Source organism: Macaca nemestrina, chromosome 12, assembly GCF_043159975.1.
Source record: "Macaca nemestrina isolate mMacNem1 chromosome 12, mMacNem.hap1, whole genome shotgun sequence".
In the NCBI taxonomy this organism is placed as follows: domain Eukaryota; kingdom Metazoa; phylum Chordata; class Mammalia; order Primates; family Cercopithecidae; genus Macaca; species Macaca nemestrina.
The window spans coordinates 8,601,430-8,628,783 of record NC_092136.1 but is presented as its reverse complement, the minus strand read 5'-3'; the positions used below and the strand labels follow the sequence as shown (position 1 = coordinate 8,628,783).

General features: G+C 49.8%; 1 protein-coding gene across 27 annotated transcripts in view; it reads right to left on the bottom strand.

Annotated features, from left to right (window-relative positions):
• LOC105469592 (golgin subfamily A member 6-like protein 22) overlaps positions 1 to 27,354 on the bottom strand; it is a 41,464-nt gene that overhangs the window by 4,665 nt on the left and 9,445 nt on the right. For 5 of the 27 annotated variants that reach the window (XR_011610481.1, XM_071074255.1, XM_071074251.1 and 2 more), the window contains exons 3-7: positions 26,944 to 27,069; positions 19,548 to 19,718; positions 6,463 to 16,625; positions 4,566 to 4,688; positions 3,208 to 3,317 (exon numbers count right to left, since the gene is read on the bottom strand). Coding sequence is in view for 2 of the 27 variants with exons in the window: in XM_071074271.1 (XP_070930372.1) it covers positions 3,298 to 3,317; positions 19,548 to 19,718; positions 26,944 to 27,010 (258 nt within the window). In the remaining 25 variants the exon portion in view is untranslated. Of the gene's footprint in view, positions 1 to 1,586; positions 1,678 to 3,207; positions 3,318 to 4,565; positions 4,689 to 6,462; positions 16,626 to 19,547; positions 19,719 to 26,943; positions 27,070 to 27,354 lie in introns of all 27 variants that reach the window. The other 22 variants (XM_024789034.2, XM_024789031.2, XM_024789036.2 and 19 more) reach the window with 20 other exon arrangements.

Sequence of the window (27,354 nt, the reverse complement as noted above, 5' to 3'; positions counted from 1 at the left end):
ATTGCACCACTGCATTCCAGCCTGGGTGACAGAGCGAGACCCTATCTCCCAGAAAAAAAGAAGAGCTAATGTGATTTTGGACAATATCAGAAGTGTGGCACCAACAGCCAAGGCTGCCTCCCTCTGCTTGGTCAGGCACCCATCAGTGGTGCAGGGGAAGAGCAGGGCCTCACATCAGGAGCCTGGTCTGAGCCTAGCCCCTCTGTCACTGTCTGCGCGATCCCGGGCGAGTGACCACCTCTGTTTCCTCATCTATAAAATGAGGTGGGCTCCTAAATCCAAAAGTTTCAGTTCCTCTCTACTCTAAAGACTCCATAAAAACCTTTTTTTTTTGAGACAGAGTCTCACTCGCTCTTGTCACCCAGGCTGGAATGCAATGGCACAATCTCGGCTCGCTGCAACCTCTGCCTCCCAGGTTCAAGCGATTCTCCTGCCTCAGCCTCCTGAGTAGCTGGGATTATAGGCTCCCGCCACCATGCCCAGCAAATTTTTGTACTTTTAGTAGAGATGGGGTTTTGTTATGTTGGCCAGGGTGGTCTCGAACTCCTGACCTCAGGTGATCTGCCCGCCTTGGCCTCCCAAAGTGCTGGGATTACAGGCATGAGCCACCATGCCGGGCCTCATAAAAACTCTTGAAGGCACTTGCTGGCAAACTGGCAGAGGTGAGAAGGCTAAAGGCTGGGAGGTTGCCCTGCAGGAGGGTCCAAGGGCGGGGAGGCCAAGAGAGCGGTGCAGGCAGTGGGAGACTCTTCCAAGCGCCCCAAGCCCCAGCTGCTGGGAAAGGCTGCAGGGCTGCTGGCCTGGCTGGGGGTCATGTGCTGGGACTCACTAAAGGGACCTAATTCTGGCGCTGCAGGTGGGACACAGCCACAAAATCCTCTACGGTCAAAGTACGCTGGCCGTGACTTCCAGACCTGCTCATCAGATCCAAGAAGGTAGAGCTAGGGAGAAAACGCTGGTGAGCCGAGTGGGATGGAAAAAACAGCTGAGCGGACAGCAAGACCTGCAGCAAGGCGGCTCCCTGAGCTGAACCTGGACTCGCTGTGGGCAGGGGCTCCCCTCTCACCCTCTCACTGTTCTCTGGGTCCACTCCCTCGGGCGATGGCAGCCACCTGACCCAGGATGTCCCACTCTTTTCACATCCAAAGCTCTCCTCCTGAGCTCTGGAGTCTCTTTGGCTCCTGCTCTCCCACCTTAGGCTCCAGGGCCTGGCTCTTTCAGTCCCTGCAACCAACCAGTCAGCTCCCAGTTCACCACCCTCCCCCAACACCCCAGCTCTCCCCTGCGGAGGTGGCATGGGGACAGCGGGGGTGGCAGGCAGGCTGCATGTGGGGGCTCAGGCACCTCACCCCTGTGGCGCCCATGCTGGGGGTAGGTTGACTCAAGTGTGGAGATCGGGGTCTTGGGCAAGGCCGCTCCCTTGTAACTTAGATCTTCCAGGTTCTGTTTCCTGATTGTAAGAGCTGGGTATCAGTGCCTGATTTCCTCCATTCCTCACTTTCTGTCTCTCTGTGAAATGATTCCATATAGTCCTACTTTGATCAATCTTTTAAAATAGAATAAAGGCCAGGCATGGTGGCTCACACCTGTAATCCCAGCCTTTTGGGAGGCCAAGGCGGGCAGATCACGAGGTCAGGAGATCCAGACCATCCTGGCTAACATGGTGAAACTGCGTATCTACTAAAAATACAAAAAAAAAATTGGTCGGGCATAGTGGCTCACGCCTGTAATCTCAGCACTTTGGGAGGCCAAGGCGGGCGGATTATGAGGTCAGGAGATGGAGACCATCCTGGCTAACATGGTGAAACCCTGTCTCTACTAAAAAAAATACAAAAAAATAGCCAGGCGTGGTGGTGGGCGCCTGTAGTCCCAGCTACTCGGGAGGCTGAGGCAGGAGAATGGTGTGAACCTGGGAGGCGGAGCTTGCAGTGAGCCAAGATCGCGCCACTGCACTCCAGCCTGGGCAACAGAGCAAGATTCCGTCTCAAAAAAACAAAAACAAAAACAAAAAAAATTAGCCAGGCGTGGTGGCACGTGCCTGTAGTCCCAGCTACTCGGGAGGGTGAGGTAGGAGAATCACTTGAACCCAGGAAGCAGAGGTTGTAGTAAACCGAGATCGCGCCACTGCACTCCAGTCTGGGTGACAGAGCAAGACTCTGTCTCAAAAAATAAAATAAATAAATAAAAATAAAATAAAACAGAGTAAAACACAAAGAAAACAGGTCATTTAAATTGTGCTCAGAGGCCGCGTGCAGTGGCTCACGCTTGTAATCCCAGCACTTTGGGAGGCGGAGGCGGAAGGATCACCTGAGATCGGGGGTTCAAGACCAGCCTGGCCAACATGGTGAAACCCCGTCTCTATTAAAAACACAAAAATTAGCCAGGCATGGTGGCACGCACCTGTAATCCCAGCTACTTGGGAGGCTGAGGCAAAGAATCGCTTAAACCCCGGAGGCGGAGGTGCAGTGAGCCGAGATTGTGCCACCACATTCCAGCCTGGGCAACAGTGTGAGACTCCGTCTCAAAAAAGAAAAAAAAAAAAAAAGACCAAGAGTTCTTGGGGCAAGATTTGGCTTTGGGGGCAGAAGTAAATAGTCCTGTAATAGCAGCTAATCATGACTTGCACTACCTGAGCTCCTACTACGCGTCAGGCCGAAGCCGCTGACATCATCTCTAGTCCCCAAAACAACCCTAGAAGGTAGCTATTATTGCTGCTATTTTTAGGCAAAAAAACTGAGGCTCAGGGAAATTAACGATCTTGCTCAAGGTCATATGGTGAGCAAGTGATGAAGCTGGGCTCTGACCTGACGCCTGCTAGACTCTAAAGTTTGGGCTCTTGTCTCTCAGGTCCTCAAGTGCTTATGAAACTCCTTCCCATTCAGTTCTTCATTTTGTCTCCAAACACTCAGTCTCTGCACCCACTCTGTGCCAGGGGCAGTGCTCAGGTTTTGAGGATGCCTAAGATGACCTCTGTCCAGAAGGTCACCTTCGAGTGGGGGAAACAAACACGGCCCAGTCCAGGCAGCGGAAGAGGAGGGTAAGAAGTGCAGGCTGGAGGGGGCCAGGTTGCCCCAGGATGCAGAGACTCCACCACCACAGACTCCACCCTCCAGCAGGAATCTCTTAAGCTCCCGAATGTACACCCCATGTCAAGAGAGTTGAGAAAAGACAAAGGAAGAAGAAATACTAACCTGGGTGGGCACCTACCTGCCATCTGTCTGGCATACTGCACATGGCATCTCATTTAATCTTCCAGCAACCCTGAGAGGCTGGCACTGTTACTGTCACTGTCACTTTCTAGACAAGGGCAGTCAAACCTAAAGAAGTTAAGAAACAGCCATGGTCAGCCCACGTTCCCTGCAGAGCAGAGTGTCCCGGCAGCCTGGGCTTTCTCTAGAGCATGCCACTGTCTTCCCAAGAATGTGTGGAAGTAGAAGGAAAGAGAGTGGGGACACCCCGAAGCCCGACTGCAGGGAACTAAACCCAAGACCCGGAGGGAGACCACAGGTGCCCAGGGCTGGCCCCGCCACACCCTGCCAGGTGTGTTTGCTCCTGCTAATGTCTCAGCCATAGCTGTCTCTTAAATGTCCCAGACCTGGAGGAAGGGTGAGACGGAAGTGCAGGAAGGAAGATGCTGGGGGATCCGGAGTGAGCGAGGACATTCCAAACCCACAGGAGCTCTGGAAGGAACTCCCAACGTCCGCCCCCGCCATGCCCTAACTCCTCCCTGCAGTTCCAATTTTCCAAAGTAATGATCTTGGTGGGTAAGAAACTCATCCTGTCCTCACCGCCTCGGCCTTGGCAGGGCTAGTCCAGCCGGCTCCCTCCACCTCTTCCCCTTGAGGACTCCAGGCAGGTAACAGGCCTGAGCGCCTCCCTCCCCAGGCACAGCGGACAGACGGACAGACGAGACCAGGACTGGAAGGACTTGCGTCCCTGTCACCAGTCGCACAAATGAAGCTGCCAGCGATAATAACAGGGCAAGGGCGCGCTCACCAGCTCTCAGGCCTTGCTAGAGCATGGGCCCTGGAGGAGTGGGGTTCCCTGCGTGCCAGACTGGTGCCTCCTGCCCTCCCCAACCAGCGCACTTTCCTCTGACTCAAACGCCCCCTAGGCGTTTGCTCCCCTTCACGCCCTTCCTGGGAGTTCTAAGAGGTTCCTGCCAGCGTTCTCTGAAGCCTTGAGTAGGGACCTCTGTGGGGCCACCACAGCCCTCAGGCCACAGCCCTGTAAGGGAGGCGGTGGGTGCTGGAGTCAGGGCAGAGGGGCTGCTGAGAGCTGCCCTGGCTAAGTTTCGTGCCCAGGTGAGGAGGAAGCATTCCCTAAGGAAGCCAGGAGCCCTCTAAGAAGTTTGATTTGCTTGGGGTTTGAAATTTCAGCCTTAATATAAAGAGTTCCTACATATCTGTAAGAAAAATAAAATGCGGCCGGGCGTAGTGGCTCACACTTGTAATCCCAGCACTTTGGGAGGCCAAGGAGGGTGGATCACCCGAGGTCGGGAGAACATGGAGAAACCCCGTCTCTACTAAAACTACAAAAAATTAGCTGAGCGTGGTGGCACATGCCTGTAATCCCAGCTATTCGGGAGGCCGAGGCAGCAGAATTGCCTTAACCCGGGAGGCAGAGGTTACGGAGAGCCAAGATTGCACCATTGTACTCCAGCCTGGGCAACGAGAGCGAAACTCCATCTAAGAAAGAAAGAAAAGAAAGAAAAAGGAAGGAATGAAGGAAGGAAGGTAGGGAGGGAGGGAGGGAGGGAGGGGGAAGGCAGGCAGGCAGAAAGGCAGGAGGGAGGGAGGCAGGCATGGTGGCTCACGCCTGTAATCCCAGCACTTTGGTAGGCAGAGGCAGGCAGATCACTTGAGCCCAGGAGTTCGAGACCAGCATGGCTAACAAGGCAAAACCCTGTCTCTACTAAAAAAAAACCCACAAAAAATTAGCCGGGTGTGGTGGTGTGCACCTCTAATCCCAGCTACTCAGGAGGTTAAGGCACAAGAATTGCTTGAACCCAAGAGGTGCATGTTGCAGTGAGCCAAGATTGCACCACTGCACTCCACCCTGGGAAATAGAGCAAGACTCCATCTCAAAAAATAAAAATAAAATAGAAAATAAAAAAAATAAAATGTGTACCATGGGAAGCTGGCAAACAGTATGGATTAACTATTCATAAAAGAGCTTCAAATGATAACAATTATATGAAAAAAGTTTTGGGAGGCTGAGACGGGCGGATCACGAGGTCAGGAGATCGAGACCATCCTGGGTAACATGGTGAAACCCCGTCTCTACTAATAAAATAAAATAATAAAAAAAACTAGCCGGGTGAGGTGGCAGGCGCCTGTAGTCCCAGCTACTCGGGAGGCTGAGGCAGGAGAATGGCGTAAACCCAGGAGGCGGAACTTGCAGCGAGCCGAGATCCGACCACTGCACTCCAGCCTGGGTGACAGAGCAAGACTCCGTCTCAAAAAAAAAAAAAAAAGAAAAAGAAAAAAAGAAAAAATTCAACTTCATTCATAATCCAAGGAATAAAAATGAAAATTAGGTATGTTTTACCTATAAACAAGTCTATCAAGGCCCAGTGTCATGGCTCACACTTGTAATCCTAGCACTTCGGGAGGCTGAGGCAGGCGGATTGCTTGAGGCCAGGAATTCAAGACCAACCTGGCCAACATGGTGAGACCTCCATCTCTTTAAAAAAAAAAGAGTGCAGTGGGTCACACCTGTAATCCAGCACTTTGGGAGGCCGAGGCAGGCAGATCACCAGGTCAGGAGTTCGAGACCACCCTGACCAACATGGTGAAACCCCATCTCTACTAAAAATACAAAAACTAGCCAGGTGTAGTGGCATGGGCCTATAATCCCAGCTACTCAGGAGGCTGAGGCAGGAAAATCGCTTGAACCCGGGAGGCAGAGGTTGCAGTGATTCAAGATCATGCCATTGCATTCCACCTAGGCAACAGAGCTAGAGACTGTCTCAAAAAAAAACAAAAAAACAAAAAAACAAAAAAAAGCCTATCATAAAACTAGTTTTAATATTGAAAAAGTAGAAACAATCTAAATATTTAACCTGAGTACATTAAAAATTATAATGAAATAAGCTATGTGTGGTGGCTCACGCCTGTAATCCCAGCACTCTGGGAGGGCGAGGCAGGCGGATCACTTGAGGTCAAGAGTTCAAGATCAGCCTGGCGAACATGGTGAAACCCTCTCTCTACCAAAAAATACAAAAAAATTAGCCAGGCGTGGTTGTGTGCTCCTGTAGTCCCAGCTACTTGGGAAACTGAGGCACAAGAATCACTTGAACCTGGGAGACAGAGGTTGCAGTGAGCTGAGATCACACCACTGCACCCTAGCCTGGGCAACAGAGTGAGACCCTGTCTCAAAAAAACAAACCAAAAAAACTATAATGAAATATGTGTAGCTCTTAAATATGATGACATAAAAATATTTCAGGAAAATGCTTACAATATATTAAGTTTAAAAGCAGGTTCCAGCTGGGCATAGTGGCTCACGCCTGTAATCCCAGCACTTTGGGAGGGCAAGGCAGGCGGAACACGAGGTCAGGAGATCAAGACCATCCTGGCTAACACAGTGAAACCCCATCTCTACTAAAAAAAATACAAACAATTAGTCAGGCGTGGTGGCGGGCACCTGTAGTCCCAGCTACTCGAGAGGCTGAGGCAGGAGAATGGCGTGAACCCGGGAGGCGGAGCTTGCAGTGAGCCAAGATAGCGTCACTGCACTCCAGCCTGGGCGACAGAGCAAGACTCAGTCTCAAAAAAAAAAAAAAAAAAAAAAAAAAGCAGGTTCCAAAACAGTATTATGGGGTAGGCACACTTGTCATTTTTATAAACATCAGTCAGTCCACATGTCTGTAGTAAAAATCATGGAATAGTAAACACTACAGTGTTTATAATCTTAAATTCTTGTTCAATGGCAGAATTATGACTTTTCTTTTGTTTTTCTATATTTTGTATTTTTTTCTACAATGTTCCCATATTGCTTTTGTAATGAAACCTTCTTGATGATTTTGAAAGAGTCCTTCAGGAAGGCAACGTTGGAATAATTGGCTGCACGAGGATGTTCTTCACTGAACAGTGAAAATTCTTGCCAATTTAGGCCAGCTGCGGTGGCTCACGCCTGTAATGCCAGCACTTTGGGAGGCTGAGGCGGGTGGATTACTTGAGGTCAGGAGTTTGAGACCAGCCTGGCCAACATGGCGAAACCCCCTCTCTACTAAAAATACAAAAAAATTAGCAGGGCGTGGTGGCCGGCGCCTGTAGTCCCAGCTACTCAGGAGGCCGAGGCAGGAGAATCGCTTGAACCTGGGAGGCAGAGGTTGCAGTGAGCTGGGTTTGCACCACCGCCCTCCAGCCTGGGTGACAGAGTGAGACCATGTCTCAAAAAAAAAAAAAAAAAAAAAAAATTGCCCATTTGATGGTTATAGAAATGGGCTGGGATGGCAATGGCTGGGAGGAAGGCCAAGGGGATAAACTGCTCCAGATCCAGGAATCCCGAATTTGATGTTACCATGAAATCTAAATGTGTAGAAAGCACAAAGAATCTGGAGTCCCCAGACACTGAATCTGAATCCTACAGCTGCTTTGAGGAAGATGCCTAGCTTTCTGAGACTCACTGTCCATAAAGTGGAAGTAAGAGCAATGTAGGATGATGGTGAAGATTAAATAAGATAATGAGTTGCTTTGTGAAGCAGAAAGCTCTAAACTAATGCTGGATGCAGCAGATAATAACATCTATGTCTGGTTTAGCTTTGGCAAGCTGGACAGCGGCTGCTGTGGTTGAATTTGCCCTGACTGCTGAGAACACTGGGCATGTTGCAGGTGAGAGACAATTTTCCCATAGGGTTCAGGGCAAACTCTTTAATTTTCTGGTCCATAGTACTATAGAATATAAAAATAAACTAGCTGGGCATGGCAGCTCATGCCTGTAATCCCACCAACTGGGGAGGCTGAGGCAGGAGAATCACATGAGCTCAGGAGTTTGAGACCAACATTGTGAGATCTTGTTTCTGCAAAAAGTTTAAAAATTAGCCAGATACAGTGGTAGGGCCTATAGTCCCAGCTACTTGGGAGGCTGAGGTGGGAGGATCACTCGAGCCCAGGAGTTTGAGGTTATAGTGAGCGATGATGACACCATTGCATGTCAGCCTGTGTGAACAGAACGAGACTCTATCCCAGAATTTTTTTTTTTTTGAGACAGATTCCTACTCTTGCCCAGGCTGGAGTGCAGTGGCAGGATCTCGGTTCACTGCAACCTCTGCCTCCCAGGTTCAAGCAACTCTCCTCCCTCAGCCTCCCGAGTAACTGGGATTACAGGCATGTGCAACCATGCCTGGGTAATTTTTTTTTTGTATTTGTAGAGATGGGGTTTCACCATATTGGCCAGGCTGGTCTCGAACTCCTGACCTTGTGATCCACCTGCCTCAGCCTCCTCAAGTGCTGGGATTACAAGTGTGAGCCACTGCATCCAGCCTAAAAAAATTTTTTTTCGGCCGGGCGCGGTGGCTCAAGCCTGTAATCCCAGCACTTTGGGAGGCCGAGACGGGCGGATCACGAGGTCAGGAGATCGAGACCATCCTGGCTAACATGGTGAAACCCCGTCTCTACTAAAAAAATACAAAAAACTAGCCGGGCGAGGTGGCGGGCGCCTGTAGTCCCAGCTACTCGGGAGGCTGAGGCAGGAGAATGGCGTAAACCCGGGAGGCGGAGCTTGCAGTGAGCTGAGAGATTCGGCCACTGCACTCCAGCCCAGGCGACAGAGCAAGACTCCGTCTCAAAAAAAAAAAAAAATTTTTTTCATTAAAAAAATTAAATAAACTTATTCAGAGCTCAGAGGAAGGTGTTTGGTGACCTGCTGACTACTCTTTGAGGAGTGAATATATGGCCCCTGATGAGAACCCCTGGTTAGTCGTGTGCTGAGCACTGGGAAGGAGAGAAAATGGCATAAAATGCAGACACCTGTTACCTCCTTCACCTATACCTGCTTACTGATGTTTTGGCGAAATGCTTGGGAGCTGAGTTGGGTGGACCAAGGATGCCAGAGCTTGTCATCTAAGGAGGCTGGGAGAGGCTGGGTGGTGGTTCTGGTTAGATGGGTCTCCACCCTGCACGAGATAGATGGGCAGGCTCATGAATCATGAGCCCCTCGTGTTCATAACCCATTAACTAGTTTGTCGCAGCACCACTCTTGACTTTCCCACAATATGGGCCCAGACATTCTCAGAGGGTACCATGTTCTTCAGTCCACCCAGATGAAATGGATTTACAAATCCAATGATGAGCTTTCTGAGTATTGACTGTGTTTGGAGATTCGTTCTTGACTGTGCCACTCCAAGTCCTTCAAATGAAAGACAACGTTCGCCCTTTTTTTTCCTTCCTTTTCTGCTCCTTCTAGGATACCCCTCGCCACGTTTTCTGTTTTACCTCCTTTTCTTTCAAGGAACCATTTTAATTGTTCTTCCTCTCCTTGTTCCTCAGTTTCCCTCGCCTTCTCCTCATGTCCTCCTCTCTCTGCCTCTGGATCCAGCCAGCGTCTTCCTCTGTGCTCTTCATGTCACAGGCACCTGTCACCAGGAGCCACTGATGCCAGGCTGTCCTGAGCCAACACACAGGGAGGACTGTGTGATGAGGGAGTACAGATGGCAAGACAGCCATTCAGCAGCAGAATGGGGGCTGCCCTTGCCACCTAGGCCATCCAGGCTGGGGCTCCTGAGCTGCGTGGTCCTCCCTTCATCACTCACCCCTTCTCTGCCAGCCCTCCTCCCCTGCCCTCCCTCCACAGGAGCCCTTGGATTTATCCACACCTGCTGGTGCCGACATGCCCTAGACTGAAAGCACCGCTCCAGGTGTGGTTTCGCCTGGTGAATGGAGAGGCACGGGGCAGCTCTGTGTCCAGAGGTGGGAGAGGCTGTTCAGGGCCTGCCTTGCGCTTGGGTTCAGCCAGCGCGGCTGCCCCCGTCCATGCCAGGCCGTTCTGTTGATCCCCGCTATCGAGCGGAGCGTCAGGACAGGAGCTTTTGCTGTCTCCTTCCTGCCTTAGAACCCCACCCACTGTGTTTTTTCTCATCTGAATCTCATTTTGAAATCTCCAGCCCAAGGGGTTTCCCAACACCTCCCAGTTTTGAATCAACCCGCTGATGCCAGCACTCCCAGATGAGGAATAGAGATGTGAGGTGTGACCTGGCCTGGCACTGCGCCCTGAAGACACTCCTGTGCCCGCAACAGTCATCCGACTGGTGGCATCTGGACAAACAAACCTAGTTCCTTCCTTAGCTTCCATGAAGGAGAAAAACAAGTGGGTACAAGCTGAGGACAAGGCTGGGAGTGGAACTGTAGGAACAAGGACTGGCCAGATGGGGACACCAAGGCAGCCACGCTCCTCCCCTGGAGCCACAGCTGCAGGTCTGGCCTGCACCAGGTGGTTCTCTTGGGCAGCCAAAGAATTCTCTGCCCCCACCAGTGTCTCGGTGGAAACCATGCCCAGTCTCTCTCGGGGCCACCCCACAGGAATATGCCTTTAGTTCCCCACCTATGGCTTCATGGGGAAGACTGCCGGCAGCAGGGGCCCAGACACGGCAGCAGAGTCTAGAGCAAACACAGAGAACTGGGTCAGTCTTCCTCTTTGTCCTACTGCAGCCTCGGGGTCCGGTCATTCTCCGAATGGGGCTGAAGGACACCAATAGAGCCAGAATGGCAGCCTGGGTCTGTGCATCATGTTCTAGCCAACAAAACATCCCACCTTGGATTTTATTTTTAAAATCTATTCAAAGCTTCGGTTCTGCATCCAATTCCCAGAGAGCCCATCCCCTCATCCAAATGCGCAGAGTGGCATGCCGGCACTGAGCCACCTCTGGAGGGTCGGCACCCTCTCACAGGGGTGAACACCGCAGACTGTAACTGAGCCTCTCTCTGCTCCTCTGATTTGAGGAGCAAGCACACCTGATACCACAGCAAGCACTTGTTCTTGGCACTTGGTGTCACTCTTGCTTCATCTTGGCTCAGCTTACACTCTTCAACAGACTGGTGGCGATCACCACAGAGAACTCTCTTCTTCCCCCTCAGCGCCACATGCACACACATGCACACTCACACAAGTATACTCACATATGCGCACAATTGCACACACATGCACACTTGCACACACACTCACAAAATTGCACACACATGCACTCACACACGCACTCACATACGCGTGCACACGCACACTTGCACACACGCACATTCACACAAGCGCACAACTGCACACACGCACACTCCACATGCACACTCACACACACACACACGCCCGCCAGGGCAGGAGCCTGGCTCTCCAGGAGACAGGGCAAGTGTCCAGACAGAAGGATGAGCGCCATGTTGTGGCACAGGAGGGCCCCATGGCGGATGGTGGGGAGGAAGGGCCGTGTGGACAGGCAGGGTGGGGTTGGGAGGGGTCCTCATCTTTCCTGAGCAGGGCCCTGGGTGGAACCAAGTCTTCTGCGATTGCTCATTGTTGACTTCATCAGCATATTCTTAAAATTCGAAATTGCTCAGAAGATAATCTAACAGCACAAACATGCACACATAAACAGTAAGAGTCCGTTGGCATCAAATTGGCAAAGTGTGGTGGCAGAAGCACAGGAAGGATCCATTCCAGGTGTGGGGCTTGCTGCCTCTCCCTCTTCAATGCGCTGGCTACCAAGCCTTTGCCAGTCCCCAGTGCAACAGTTCACAGACTTTTTTCTGCTAAGAACGGCTTTTGGCAACCCCAAAAATGTGATGTGCCCTTTCGGTGGATAGAATTAATTGGCGTAATAGAACGTGTCCTCCTCTCAGGCTTCAGCGCTGCTGCCTCTTCGCAGCTTCTCTCAGCCTCAGTTCTGTCACTTTTCCTCACTCAGACAACAACAGGTTCCTCCTAGCGAGGCGGTAATAAGCTCCCACTGGACTTTGGGGTCCTCTAGAATCACCTGCAAACTCCGCTCCTCCCTCCCAACGTTGTCTCTAGAAGATTCCTTTGTCCTCGAGGCTCTCCTTTCAGTGAAGGACCCTCATGGGGACACAGTGCCTCCTCTGGGACACACAGCCATAATATTCTTCTCATAAGAAATCCAACTCCTTGACCGGGCACAGTGGCTCACGCCTATAATCCCAGCACTTTGGGAGGTCAAGGCAGGTGGATCACCTGAGGTCAGGAGCTTGAGACCAGCCTGACCCAACATGGTGAAACCCCATCTCTACTAAAAATACAAAAATTAGCTGGGCATGGGGGTGCATGCCTATAATCCCAGCAACTCGGGAGGCTGAGGCAGAAGAATCACTTGAACCCGGGAGGCGGAGGTTGCAGTGAGCAGAGATCACACCACTGCCCTCCAGCCTGGGCAAAAGAGCAAGACTCCATCTCAAAAAAAAAAAAAAAAAAAAAAGAAAGAAAAGAAAACTTCTCTGCTACCCATGAGGGAAGGTGACTCAGGATGAAAGAGAAGTTTGACAATCCCTAAATATCACCAGCTTAAGAAGAGCCATTACCCAAGAAGTCAGTGTGGAAAGGGCTGCCGGCCTCAGCCACAGCTGTCCTCTACCCACACTGCCGCCTGCCGCAGGCCACAGCACTGTCAGCCGAAAAAGCCCAGTGACATCTGGGTTACAGGGCTTGAGGCTGCCCTGATTTCTAGCCAACAGCTGGGCAGTCCTCAGCAAGAGCTCTCCTGGGAACGGGTCGGGGAGATTCCCTGTGCCCTGTCATTCTGACATCTCCCTGCACAAGGGAGCGGGTTAACCATGTCCTTGCCACCTCATCTTTGAAAACATCTCATAAAAGCGCATCAGAGAAAACAGTCTTTTCATCCCACCTATCATTAGTTCCCAGAACAGGGGCTGGGGGTAGGCAGCCTCCCTGAGAGTTTGCGGGATGAGGCAACACCGGCGCCTGAACTACCATTTAGCCTATTTCTGGAGATAAGCCTGTTGATGTCAAAGTCAGAAATGACCAACTCCAGCCAATAGCGCCCTGTGGAACTGGGTCTGTGGCATCTCCTTTCTCCCAGGCACCATCCCCAGGGCAGGAGACAGGAACCCTAGATCGTGGGGGTTTGTGAACTGACCTAGGTAAATAATAACAAGTCGGGCTGCGCTCTCCTTGAGGTAGTTCAAAGTACTTTATCACCATTACCTCACTGATCTCACCAACATCCAAGGAAGGAAGGAAAGAAAAAAGGCAGAAGCTTTCTCATTTCATAAAACAAAAGTGAATGAGGGATGGGCGCAGTGGCTCACACATGTGATCCCAGCACTTTGGGAGGCCGAGGCGGGCGGATCAGCTGATGTCAGGAGTTCAAGACCAGCCTGACCAATATGATGAAACACCATCTCTACTAAAAATACAAAAACTTAGCCAGGCGTGGTGGTGGGCACATGTAATTCCAGTTACCCAGGAGGCTGAGACAGGATAATTACTTGAACCTGGGAGGCGGAGGTTGCATTGAGCCAAGATCTCATCACTGCACTCCAGCCTGGGCAACAGAGCAAGACTCCATCTCAAAAAAAAAAAAACAAAACAAAACAACAACAACAAAAAAGTGAATGGGGAGTGGGAGCTTTTAGGTGAACCAGCTCCTATTCACTCACGGTCAGTGAAGAACAGGTATCTCAAATATACACAATAACACTAATGGGGAGGGGGGAGGGCACACAAATGAACTCCAAAGCCCTGACTGGCCCATAGCCAGAAAAAACAAAAAAATTCCCGATTTGGGTAGAGGAGTCCTCAACTGGGAGTTTGACAGTTCAGACTGATTTCAAAAGACGGGCTGAATTTCACTCCTCTGTGCTGGAAAGGGTATCAAACCATAAATTCCCCCTGCCCTGACTTCACCAAACTGTCAACAACAGAGACGCGCACCTCAGTAATTAGAAGAAAAAGCTAAGTGGCTTGTCAGCTAAGTGGCTTGAGTAGGCATAGGTGTGGCTGGAAGCATTCTGTGTATTTTCTCTACAGCCAAATGTATAAATAGTCAGAAATACTAGTTTAATAAGCTTATAAATTTGGAGTGACTCTTTACATCTGACAGTGAGGTCTGGGGTTCAACTATTTCACCTCTGAAATCAAAGGGGCTGCTATGGAGTATTCATCTCTGACCACTTCTTTTTTTTTTGAGATGGCGTTTCGCTCTTGTTGCCCAGGCTGGAGTGCAGTGGCGCAATCTCAGCTCACTGCAACCTCTGTCTCCTGGGTTCAAGCAATTCTCCTGCCTCCGCCTCCTGAGTAGCTGGGATTACAGGCGCCCACCACCACGCCTGACTAATTTTTTGTATTTTTAGTAGAGATGAGGTTTCATCATGTTGGCCAGTCTGGTCTTGAACTCCTGACCTCAGGTGATCCACCCACCTCGGCCTCCCAAAGCGCTGGGATTACAGGCGTGAGCCACCACGCCCGGCCCATCTCTGACCAATTCTTCCAGAATGTTCCACAGGTTTCTTCCTCACACTTTATGATTCTATTTTACTGACACAAACAATTTGCCCTCCAATGTTTTGTGGAGGGGATAACAACTCTGGGTATTCAAAGATGTTTTCTGACATCTTCTCTCTTTCCTTCCCTTCTTGGTCTGCCCTGGACTACCTGAAATGCCTCCAAAACACGTGCTTCCCTTACCAATGTTCATGAGATGGGTACTTGTCCTGGTTAACTCCTACAAATTCACAAGATTCTCTAATGTTCAAGTTCAAAGCACTTGCATCTCTAGGTAATCATTGTTTGCTATAATGGTCTTTAGTTTTTTCTATCTACAATGTTTCTTTTTCTTTTTTTTTTTTTTTTTTTGAGATGGAGTCTTGCTCTGTCGCCCAGGCTGGAGTGCAGCGGCCAGATCTCAGCTCACTGCAAGCTCCGCCTCCCGGGTTTACGCCATTCTCCTGCCTCAGCCTCCCGAGTAGCTGGGACTACAGGCGCCCACCACCTCGCCCGGCTAGTTTTTTGTATTTTTTAGTGGAGACGGGGTTTCACCGTGTTAGCCAGGATGGTCTCCATCTCCTGACCTCGTGATCCACCCGTCTTGGCCTCCCAAAGTGCTGGGATTACAGGCTTGAGCCACCGCGCCCGGCCTTACAATGTTTCTAAACGTTAATTTAATTGAACTTAAAAGCGACTGTGCATAATGTGCCGCAACTTGGCACTCAGCTCATGTAAACAGTGTGTTGCTGACAGGGTAGGTCTAGTGCAGGAAATAACCCCGTCAGCAGCGCTGTCCCACATAGGACTACAAATCCATGACAGCCTCAGGGTTCCCCACGAGTCACAATGGGTGATGTCATTCTTCTGGGGCTTGGCTAGGCTATGGCTGGGTCTAGAGGCACTCTCTCTTCCCAGTCCGTTTTTAGAACTAATATTTGCAGTGCTACTTCCACATTTCCCTCTATTTCTGATTCATGCCAGCCTGGGGCCTGAGACAGAATAAGCCTGCAGCTGAACACATTGTTACCACTTTTTTTCCAGAACCTTAGGAAAACGTTGTTAATATCCAGGGCTATGAGTGACCTTGCCGTCCCACATCATGGAACTGTTTATTAAACAGACGGATGGACAACCTTATAATTAGGTCAACTACGTATACTCCGATTCAAGCCCTTGGTTCCATTCCTTTTCTCTCTAAGATTAGGGAATTTCTCAATGACCAATAACGCACAAATGCCCCCCCCCCCACATCCCGAGGGAGATTGCTCAGCCTACAGCCACCCTGTGAAGATCCCATGACTTCTGGCATCTGCCCCAATAACCCAAGTCTCTTATCTGTGAGCTTTGGTTTGTCAGACCCTGTTGTTCGCATTAGTCTTCCTGTGCCTGTGAGGACAGAACCCGGACAAAGTGGGAGTCCTGATCCTGCGTATGCTGGTTGAATAGGTAAACACCCTCAGATAAGGAGGCCTTGGGAAAACCATTGTGACGTCCTAAGAATGCAAGGTGTAAAAGTTCTGATCCCACTCTCCCACCCCTAAACCAGTTGAGACACAGACCTGCCCTTCCCCAGGTTGACTTGGCCCGAGTAGATAGCATCTGCAATCTACACTCGCTCCCTCCCTCCCAAGTGAATCAGTCCCCAACTGGTTACCTCCCCAGGCTCCTTGGAGACAACGCCAAGTACAGCCTAAGGGGTGACGGCTCCATTTCAGGAGCCTGGCATCTCCGAGAGTGCCACCCCAATCCTCCGCTTTGGGCAGGTGCATGGGGAGGACTCAGGAAAGAGGTGTTCTGCCATGGACCAGTCCAGGTCCAAAAAGTCTCGAGAAGTGCCCGGGAGCCAGGAGAAGAGCCGAGAGATGAAAGGAGATGCCTGAGGTGCCGCAGCCCAGGTCTGAGCCGGGCTAGAAACCGCGTGACAAAACAACGATGCGTTCTTAGCCGTGATGGAACTCCCAGATTAGCTCAGCTTTCTTCCTTTTGTTTTGTTTTGTTTTGTTTTATTCATCTCTGTAGCATCTGTTTTCCTCTGGGCATGTGACACTTCCACTTTTTCCCTTCTTTGGTCCTCTTCCAGAGGTTCTGTTCTGTGCCGGATTAGGTCAGGAGTGATGGATTGTTCTTATACACACGGGATATGGTGGATGAATGTGTTGATCTGACACTCATTGAGAGTTCTAAACAGGGAATGATAGCAGTGACAAGTGGCGAAAGACACAGCCCCTGCCTCTTGAGCTTCTGTGGGACCCAGCAAGCTGGTGGGGCGCACCCAGCTTTATGCAACTGCCCTCAGGAGAGCTGCACAAGCTCCAATGTTTCTACTTTTATTTTTATTTATTTATTTTTTGAGATGGAGTCTCACTCTGTTATCCAGGCTAGAGTACAGTGGCACGATCTCTGCCCTCCAAGTTCAAGCAATTCTCCTGCCTCAGCCTCCCAAGTAGCTGGGATTACAGGCGCCTGCCACTGCGCCCAGCTAATTTCTGTATTTTTAGTAGAGACAGGGTTTCACCATCTTGGCCAGGCTGGTCTTGAACTCCCGACCTCGTGATCCACCCACCTTGGCCTCCAAAAGTGTTGGAATTATAGGCGTGAGCCACCGCGCCCAGTCTCAGGCTCCGATTTTTCTAAATGGAAGCCTCATCTCTTACTGACCCACTGGGTAACGGAACCCTTGATTTTTTTTTTTTTTTTTTTTTTTTTTTTTTTTTGAGAGGGAGTCTGGCTCTGTCGCCCAGGCTGGAGTGCAGTGGCCGGATCTCAGCTCACTGCAAGCTCCGCCTCCCGGGTTCGGGCCATTCTCCTGTCTCAGCCTCCTGAGTAGCTGGGACTACAGGCGCCCGCCACCTCGCCCGGCTAGTTTTTTGTATTTTTTAGTAGAGACGGGGTTTCACCGTGTTAGCCAGGATGGTCTCGATCTCCTGACCTAGTGATCCGCCCGTCTCGGCCTCCCAAAGTGCTGGGATTACAGGCTTGAGCCACCACGCCCGGCCTTTTTTTTTTTTTTTTTGAGATGGAGTTTCACTTTTGTTGCCCAGGCTGGAGTGCAATGGCGCGATCTCAGCTCACTGCAACCTCCGCCTCATGGGTTCAAGCGATTCTCCTGCCTCAGCCTTCCTGAGTAACTGGAATTACAGGCATGCACCACCACATTCAGCTAATTTTGTATTTTTAGTAGAGATGGGGTTTCTCCATGTTGGTCAGGCTGGTCTCGAACTCCCGACCTCAGGTGATCTGCCCACCTTGGCCTCCCAAAGTGCTGGGATTACAGGCATAAGCCACCACACCCGGGCAGAACCCTTGATTTTTATGTAAGACCGATCTCTTGGCCTGGCGCAGTGGCTCATGCCTATAATCCCAGCACTTTGGGAGCCCAAGGCAGGCAGATCATCAGTTCAGGAGATTGAGACCATCCTGGCCAACATGGTGAAGCCCTGTCTCTACTAAAAATACAAAAATTAGCTGGATGTGGTGGCATGCACCTGTAAACTCAGCTACTTGGAAGGCTGAGGCAGGAGAATGGTTTGAACCCGGGAGGCAGAGATTGCACAGTGAGCCAAAACCACGCCACTCCACTCCAGCCTGGCAACAGAGTGAGACTCTGTCTCAAAAAAAAAAAAAACAAAAAAAACCGGATCTCCCGCTGGTAACAACTGGTTAATTAGTCTCTGGTTTTCTGTCCTCCTTCTACTCAAATGCTCCAGAAGAGCTCTGTATTTAAATACGCCCAAGTATGAATCTCTGGTCAAGTGAAGACTATTTCTAGAAAACGAGTAAGTCTTCCCAAATTCATCTGCCTCAGCTAGGACGGGCATAAATCACTTTTTCTTGAATTGGTCTGCATTGCATATCCCCCGTTTCCTTTTCATCTTTTTTTTTTTTAATTGCCAAACAAGATGTATGCCACCCAAGCCACAAAATGGTAGACAACCAATTTCTGTCCTGCTACATCCAAAATTCTCTAAGGTTCTACAAATACGAGCAATGATCACTAAATGACTTGTGCTGTAAGGGAAGAAGAGGAACTGGAAATATTCTGGCTAGTGCCAGGAGCTCTGGGGACCCCAGCTCTGCCTGGCTGCCTGGGTCCAGTCATTCCCAAGGAGATAATGTCTATGGCTGCTGACAGGTCTCTCTGGTGACCACACTTTCAGAACTGGAAATTGGTGGTGGCCTGATATGTAGCCTGACAAAGGGCCAGTGTGTCTCTGTCCCAGAAATTGAGATTGTCCCAGAAATCTGAGGCCACATGGTTACCCGCAGGACAGTTCTGACACCATTTAGCTCATTAAAGCAGATGTTCAAACTCTCCAAACCCACCTATCTACTCACAATTTGCATCCCCCCAACCCCCATCAGTCCCCTTTTTTAAAAAAAGAGATATGTTAAGCCAGGCATGGTGGCTCAGGCCTGTAATTCCAGCACTTTGGGAAGCTGAGGCAGGAGGATCACTTGAGACCAGGAATTTGAGACTAACCTGGGCAACACAGCAAGACCCTGTGTCTACAAAAAATCAAAATAAAAAAATGAGCCAGTGATGCGTGCCTGTGGTCCCAGCTACTCGGGAGGCTGAGATGGGAGGATTGCTGGAGCCCAGGAGGATGAGGCTGCAGTAAGCTGTGATTGTAACACTGAACTCCAGCCTGGGCAACAGAGCCAGACCCTGTCTCCAAAAAAAGAAAGAAAAAAGAGAGAAATGCTAGCGGTAAAAACAAACAAAAAAACCTAACTTAAAGCCTGCACATTCCCCACAGGAGGTTGTTTATGGCCCTGTATCCAGCTGGCTCTTCCTAGATTCAAAAGTAATTATTCCAAAAGAATGCTTTATGGTTAAAATTAAACCACAGTCCAAACGCTATTAGAACCAGACTTTGAACAAATGCCAAAGAGGACAGTTATGAACATCTTGACAAAAAAAGAGATCTACCAGAAGGAAGAAATCTAAAACAAAAAAATTAAGTAAAATGTTGAAACCTGTTCAACCACCCTACTATAGTTAGTACGCACTTTTTAACCACATTAGGAAAGCGAAACTCGTCGTGGGTGGGGTGGAAACGCTGCCAGGTCATCCTGTCTAAAGAAACTCGGGTCGCGCCTACCTGAGGGACGTGCGGGCGCGGCTCGGCCCCCACGAGGCGCCCCGACACCCCGCCGGCCGCGCGGCTCCCGCAGGCACAGCGCCCGCCCCGGCGAGCACCAGTGCATCACCCCGGTGACGTGGGTCACCTGCCCTGATGCGTTATTCCGCCGCTTGATGAAGAAACCAGCATCTAGGAAAACACAGAGGCGCCCATTAGCGTGCACGAAAATGCCCGAGGGAGCTGAGAGCTGGCGAAGTCACGAGTGCCGGGCTCCGGGCGGGAGGTGGGGGCAGGGCGGCGGGGCAGGGCCGGGGCGGGAGCGGCGATCCGCTGCCAGATCAGCAGCGCCCCCTCCTGGAACGCCGGGAGCGCCGCGCGCTCGGGTGCCGCTCTCCTTCCAGCCCGGCGCGCCGCTGCCCCCTATCGGACAAACGCTTTGACCGTTGGCTAAAGCAAGTATCAGACGTCAACTCCTCCAGGTGGCAAGCACGCCTGGCCAAGCCTCAGTTTCTACATCTCTCAAATGGGCGCGATGGCAACACCAGCTACCCTTGCACACCTCAGAGGGTGACCAGGAACAAATGAAGGAAGAGCCGCTGTTTCTCCCTGGGCTGGCCTCACTGCTTAGGCCCGCCTCGCTGCTTAGGCCCTAACAAAATCCAAGTCGCCTCCCTGAGGTCATCTTTCTCCCCCTTGTCTGAACTAGGAGCACAGTTATAAAACCACAGTCATGTTGTTCTAAGAGTGGTGTCTCTCTTCTAGTAGCTTCAGTAACTACACAAATGTATTTAGCATGATTTTCAAAACATTTTTTCTTATAAGCATGTATCATAATTTAAATTAGTTTTCTGGCAATTAGCCATTCACTGTCTAAATCCCCCACCACACTGTGAGTCCTGGGGATGCAGGGACCTCCCTGCCACTGTCATTGTTGTGTCTCCAGAATCTGCCTAGCATAGTGCCTCCCACACAGTAGGTGCTCAATAAATCACTGTTGGAAAAATACATGGATGAAGCCTAGGAGCTGGAGGCTAGCCAGAAACAGAAAGGACAAAGTCAGATATGGGGGGAAATAGTATTTCCAGAATGGTAACTCAAGTTAATATTAAAAATGAGGCCAAAGGCCGGGTGCGGTGGCTCATTTCTGTAATCCTAGCACTTTGGGAGGCCGACGTGGGTGAATCACTTGAGGCCCCAGGAGTTCGAGACCAGTGGGGCCAACACGGTAAAACCCTGTCTCTCCTAAAAATAGAAAAAATTGGCCGGGCGCGGTGGCTCAAGCCTGTAATCTCAGCACTTTGGGAGGCTGAGACGGGTGGATCACGAGGTCAGGAGATCGAGACTATCCTGGCTAATGCGGTGAAATCCCGTCTCTACTAAAAAAAAAAAAAATACAAAAAACTAGCCGGGCGAGGTGGCGGGCGCCTGTAGTCCCAGCTACTCGGGAGGGTGAGGCAGGAGAATGGCGTAAACCCGGGAGGCGGAGCTTGCAGTGAGCTGAGATCCGGCCACTGCACTCCAGCCTGGGCGACAGAGCGAGACTCTGTCTCAAAAAAAAAAAAAGAAAAAGAAAGAAAGAAAAAATTAACTGGGCGTGGTGGTGCGCATCTGTAATCCCAGCTACTGAGGAGACTGAGGCATGAGAATCTCTTCATGCCTCCCTTCATGGGAGGCAGAGGTTGCAGTGAGCCGAGATTGCACCACTGCACTCCTGCCTGGTGACAGAGTGAGACTCTGTGTCAAAAAATAAAAATAAAAAAGGCCAGACACAGTGACTCACGCCTATAATACCAGCACTGGAGGAAGCCAAGGTAGGAGGATCACTTGAACCCAGGAGTTCAAGACCAGCCTGGGCAACAAGGTGAAACCACATCTCTGCAAAAAATACAAAAATTAGCCAGGCACTGTGGCGCATGTCTGTAGTCTCAGCTATTTGGGAGGCTGAGGTGGGAGGATTGCTTGAGCCCAGGAGGTGGAAGCCGCAGTGAACCATGATCACACCACTGCACTCCAGCCTGGGTGACAGAGTGAGATCCTGTCTCTAAATAATAATAATAATTAATAAAATAAAATAAAATAAAAATGAAAGGCCGGGCACAGTGGTGAGTGCCTATAATCCCAGCTACTCAGGAGACAGGTTGGAGGCTCACTTGAGCCCAGGTGTTCTAATCCAGCTTGGGGAATGTAGCCATCTCTATTTTAAAAAGAAAAAAGAAAGAAAAGGTAGGGATGATGAAAAAGGTTTTTAAATAGAAAGACGTGGTGGTTGCACAACATTGTGAATGCATCAAATGCCACTGAATGGTACGCTATAAAATGATTAATTATATGTTATATGCATTTCACCTCAATAAAAAAAATGAAAGGGCAGAATTGTAATACAATCATTATGATCCTTCCTGATTTAGACACTGCAAATACTTGATGAAGTCAACATAAAGAGAATAACTTTTATAGAGTGTTCTACAGTTGACATAAATGTTTCATATAAATGATTTCATTTGTCCCTCCCAACAAGCCCATGAACTTGCAGACGAGGAAGACAGGATTGCAGATCAGTGGCTTCCTTCCAACAGGTAGGGCACACTCCCACTCGGGGGCTCTGCCCTTGAGGCTCCCCGCTATGAAAAGACTTCCTCCAAACCACAGCTTCCCCCTGCCCTCTTGCTGGGCTCTGCTTCAAGAGTCACCAGAAGGGCCTTCCTCAAAGAGCGGCCCTTCTCCCCACCGTCATTCTCTCTCCCTTACCCGGCTTGAGTTTTTCTTTAAAATTCTTCAGACATATTATATTGACATTATTTCTTTTTGTCTCCTTCCATGATAATGTAAGCACCAAGAGAACAGGGCTATTTGTGAGTTTTGTTCTCTGTTATAATCCTGACATCTGGAATGGTACCTGACAAATAATAGGTGCTTAATAAATACTGTTAAATGAATGCATTTGTTAATTGGCCAGATCTTTTGAGGAGCCAAGGCTTTTTAGGTCACATCACAAAAACGAAATTACAATGTGATGGAGATAAAATACCAGTTGTGAGAGGCCTGTAACGCAGCGCTACCCAGTTCACTGATTATTCCCTGCGTGTGCTCCCCTTATCCCCCAGGGAGGCACCTGTCTGTTGTATCCCTGGCTTCCAGCACGGTGCTAGACACCTAGTATTAGGCACTGGTCTGCATCAGTAAGCAACAATGGATTCTGAGCAACATAGACAAGAACAGAACTGGCCACAATGCACGTCCCAGTCCCACCCTAGGTGTGCACATGGCAGGGAACGGGGAGTCTCTGAGGATCAGAAGAAGGAGGAAGGAGGACATGCAGGACAGGGGTCAGAGTCCAGGGAGCAGCAGAGCATGGCCTTGTGAGCCCCACGTGATCTGTGTAGAAATGGCTACCAAGACCAAGCTGATCTGCCATGCAAACCTTGCACGATTACTTCTTGTTCCCAGGAGAGAGCTTGCAGGGCTAGCATCTCATGAGTGGGGTTGGTGTGGTCTGACAGGATGGATGACCCCTGTGCTATGGACAGTGAGCCTCTGAGAGGCAGTGGCCACTCCATAATACTGTCCAGTGGCCTCTGAGAAATTCCTGGCCAGCAGTGGCCGCCTTCCTCCAGTTCCTGAGCCAGGCAGCCAGGTGTGATGGAAAGTTGTCAGGTATAACTCAAAGAACATAGATTAAGAGTCTAGAGGCTGAGCACAGTGGCTCACACCCGTAACCCCAGCACTTTGGGAGGCCAAGGCAGGTGGATCACCTGAGGTCAGGAGTTTGAGATTAGCCCAGACAACATGGTGAAACTCCATCTCTACTAAAAATACAAAAATCAGCCAGGCATGGTGGCAGACACCTGTATTCCCAGCTACTTGGGAGGCTGAGGCAGGAGAATTGCTTGAACCCGGGAGGCAGAGGTTGCAGTGAGCTGAGATCAAGCCACTGCACTCCAGCCTGGGCGACAGAGCGAGACGCTGGCTCAAAAAAAAAAAAAAAAGAAAGAAAGAAAAAAGAAAAGAAAAGAAAAAAGAAAAAGAGTCGACTCCTGTGCTTTGCTGGCAGCTCTGCTTCCCGCACCTGTTTGAACCTGTATCTCTAAGGGCAGTTTACAGATTGCAAACAAAAACTCACACAAGCATGAAATGTGGTCATTTGTCCAACCTGACCATGGACATAGGGGATTACTGTTACACTTTAAATGGAACAAAATAGGCCAGGCGCGGTGGCTCACACCTGTAATCCCAGCACTTTGGGAGGCCGAGGCGGGCGGATCACGAGGTCAGGAGATTGAGACCATCCTGGCTAACACGGTGAAACCCCGTCTCTACTAAAAATACAAAAACTTAGCCAGGCCTGGTGGCGGGCGCCTGTAGTCCCAGCTACTAGGGAGGCTGAGGCAGGAGACTGGCGTGAACCCGGGATACGGAGCTTGCAGTGAGCCAAGATCGCGCCACTGCACTCCAGCCTGGGCGATAGAGCAAGATTCCGTCTCAAAAAAATAAAATAAAATAAATAAATAAATGGAACAAAATATTTAATACAGATAATACCTGTTTGCCAGTGTGGGCCTCACATTTGAACGTTATGGTACAGAAACATGTTTTCATCCTTAATAAATCATAAAAGTTTATTAAAATGTTCTTTTTTTTTTTTTGAGACCGAATTTCACTCTTGTCACCCAGGCTGGAGTGCAAAGGTGCAATCTTGGCTCACTGCAACCTCCACTTCCTGAGTTCAAGTGATTCTCCTGCCTCAGGCACCCGCCAACATGCCTGGCTAATTTTTGTATTTTTAGTAGAGATGGGATCTCACCATGTTGGCCAGGCTAGTCTTGAAAAAATGTTCTGAAAGTGAAGTTTCCTTCCCTCCCTCCCTCCCCTCCTCCTCCTTTCTTTCTTCCTTTCTTTCCTTCCTTTCCTTCCTTTTCTTTCTTTCTTTTTCTTTCTTTCTTTCTCTCTCTTTCTTTCTTTCTCTCTCTCTTTCTCTCTCTCTCTCTCTCTCTTTCCTTCCTTCCTTCCTTCCTTCCTTCCTTCCTTCCTTCCTTCCTTCCTTCCTTCCTTCCTTCCTTCCTTCCTTCCTTCCTTCCTTCCTTCCTTCCTTCCTTCCTTCTTTTCTTTCTTTCTTTCTTTCTTTCTTTTTAATGGTCTCGCTCTATCACCCAGGCTGGAGCATAGTGGCACAATCTCAGCTCACTGCAACCTCCACCTCCCAGGCTCAAGTGATCCTCCCACACCAGTTTCCCCAGTAGCTGGGACTACAGGTGTGGGCCACCAGGACCGTCTAATTTTTGTATCTTTTGTAGAAACAATTTTTGTATCTTTTGTAGAAACAATTTTTGTATCTTTTGTAGAGATGCCATTTGCCTCGGCTGCTCTCAAACTCCTGGACTCGAGCAATCTGCCCACCTCGGTGTCCTAAAGTGCTGGGATTATAGGTGTGAGCCACTGCACGCAGACTCTGAAACTGAATTTCTTTCTTTCTTTTTTTTTTGAGACAGAGTCTCGCTGCAGGCTGGAGTGCAGTGGTGTGATCTCGGCTCACTGCAAGCTCTGCCTGCCGGGTTCATGCCATTCTCCTGCCTCAGCCTCCCGAGTAGCTGGGACTACAGGCGCCTGCCACCACGCCTGGCTAATTTTTTGTATTTTTAGTAGAGACGGGGTTTCACTGTGCTAGCCAGGATGGTCTCGATCTCCTGACCTCGTGATCCGCCTGCCTCGGCCTCCCAAAGTGCAGGGGTTACAGGCGTGAGCCACTGCACCTGGCCTGAAACTGAATTTCTGTAGAAAACTCCAAGCTTTGTAAACTGTAGTCCACGCCCCCATAAACAAACATGCACAGGTGCGTGCCCACGCGCGCGCGCACACACACACACACACACACACACACACACAATCTTCCCCCAAAGCTTCCTTATCATATGTCCAAAGTACGCAGCTCGAAATTCATGCAAATTATTTATTACAAAACAAATTTTTTAAAAATCACAACGTGATTTGCATACTGGCAATAGGCTGTTACTTGCCATTTGCCAGGGTATGATTTGTATTTTGTTTTCATTTATGCTGGTTTCAGGAACTCTGGCCATTTGCCGTTTCCCTGCACTACCTGTGCAGAACCCTCCTCCCCGTGGGAACTCAGGCATGGGTGGGCATTTAGTTTTTCTCAATTCCCACAGCATGTTTTCATCTTATATTGCCTAAAATTCAGAAAAGGTATTTAGCCATCAGTGGAGGCCTGGGCTTGGCAGGCATTAAATGCACAAACACAGCCTGGCGTCAAAGCCAAGCTGAGTGGCACACCTCGTGATGGAACAGCACAAGAGCAGACCCAGGTGCGTGCGCAGGTGTCAGGGGCCCCAGGCAGTGGGGCTGGCCAACTGGGGGGCACAGGCCCCAGTTGAAGGAAACAGAGAGAGGCAACTCCAGGTCCTACATGGGCCCAGTGTGGCCAGATCATCTCATTTTCCAAGAAAAGCCAGAAACATACTTTTTAATGTGAATCTCTGCATTTTATAAAGGTACCAATTAATTCTAAACATGGTGTTAAAATATTCTTTGGGGCAAACACAACACGTCTATGGCTGATGTGGCATCAAAGCCACCTGACTGTGAGCTCTCCAGAGTAGAAGATGGTTCCAGCAGGCTTCTGGACCGTTCATTCATTCACTGCTAACTAGGGCGGTCGCTTCACCTCCCAATCACATGGCACTGAAGACCCAGCCAGCTGGTAGAGCTACCACATAGGTCCAAACCCTCCTCACACCACCACTTACTACCAACACATACTAGCTATGTCATTTCGATTGACCACTCTGATGGGCTTCAGTGCCACCGCAGATAGTAATACAATCCTGCTTATAGGGCGGTTGTGGGATTAAGTTAGATAATATGGGCAACATGCCTAATGCAGAGTAAACATTTCACATCAACTACTGCTATCCATGCCCCTGGCGCCTCCTTCCTCACCATCCATTCACATTAATCAGCCAATTCTGTTAAATCGGACTTTTAATACTCTCTCAAGTCTTGTTTTTATTCCTCCTCTCTCTGCTGTAATTCATAACCTCATCCTCTCTACCTTGAACTATTTATTTATTTGTGTGTGTGTGTGTGTGTGTGTGTGTGTGTGTTTGAGACAGGGTTTTGCTCTGTCACCCAGGCTGGAGTGCAGTGGTGCGATCAAGGCTCGCTATAGCCTCAACCTCCCAGGCTCAAGTTATCCTCCCACCTCAGCCCCCTGAGTAGCTGGAACTACTGGTATATGCCACCATGCCCAGCTAATTTTGTTTATTTTTGTAGAGATGGGATCTCACTCTGTTGCTCAGGCCAGTCTGGAACTCCTGGACTCAAGCAATCCTCCTGCCTCGGCCTCTCAAAGTGTTGGGATTTCAGGCTTGAGCCACCTTGCCAGGCCTGAACTACTTACCATAATGATCTAGTAATCGTATCTCCACTTTACTGAGTGCCCGCACACCATGGCCTGGTGACTCCATCTCCGAGCCAGACTTCTCTATGTGAAGCACAGATCTGATGGCATCATCTTCCCTGTCACCTACAGAACAGAGTCACAATTCCTCCTGCCTTTGAGGCTCCCTCCCAAGTCTAGCCCTAGGCTCATATCCTGCTAGTTTCTTTTCCCTCTGCTCTGGGCCGGGCGTGGTGGCTAACGCCTGTAATGCAAACACTTTGGGAGGCCGAGGCTCAGGTGGATCACCTGAGGTCAGGAGTTTGAGATGAGCCTGGCCAACATGGTGAAACCCTGTCTCCACTAAAAATACAAAAATTAGCCAAGTATAGTGGCACATGCCTGTAATCCCAGCAACTTGGGAGGCAGAGG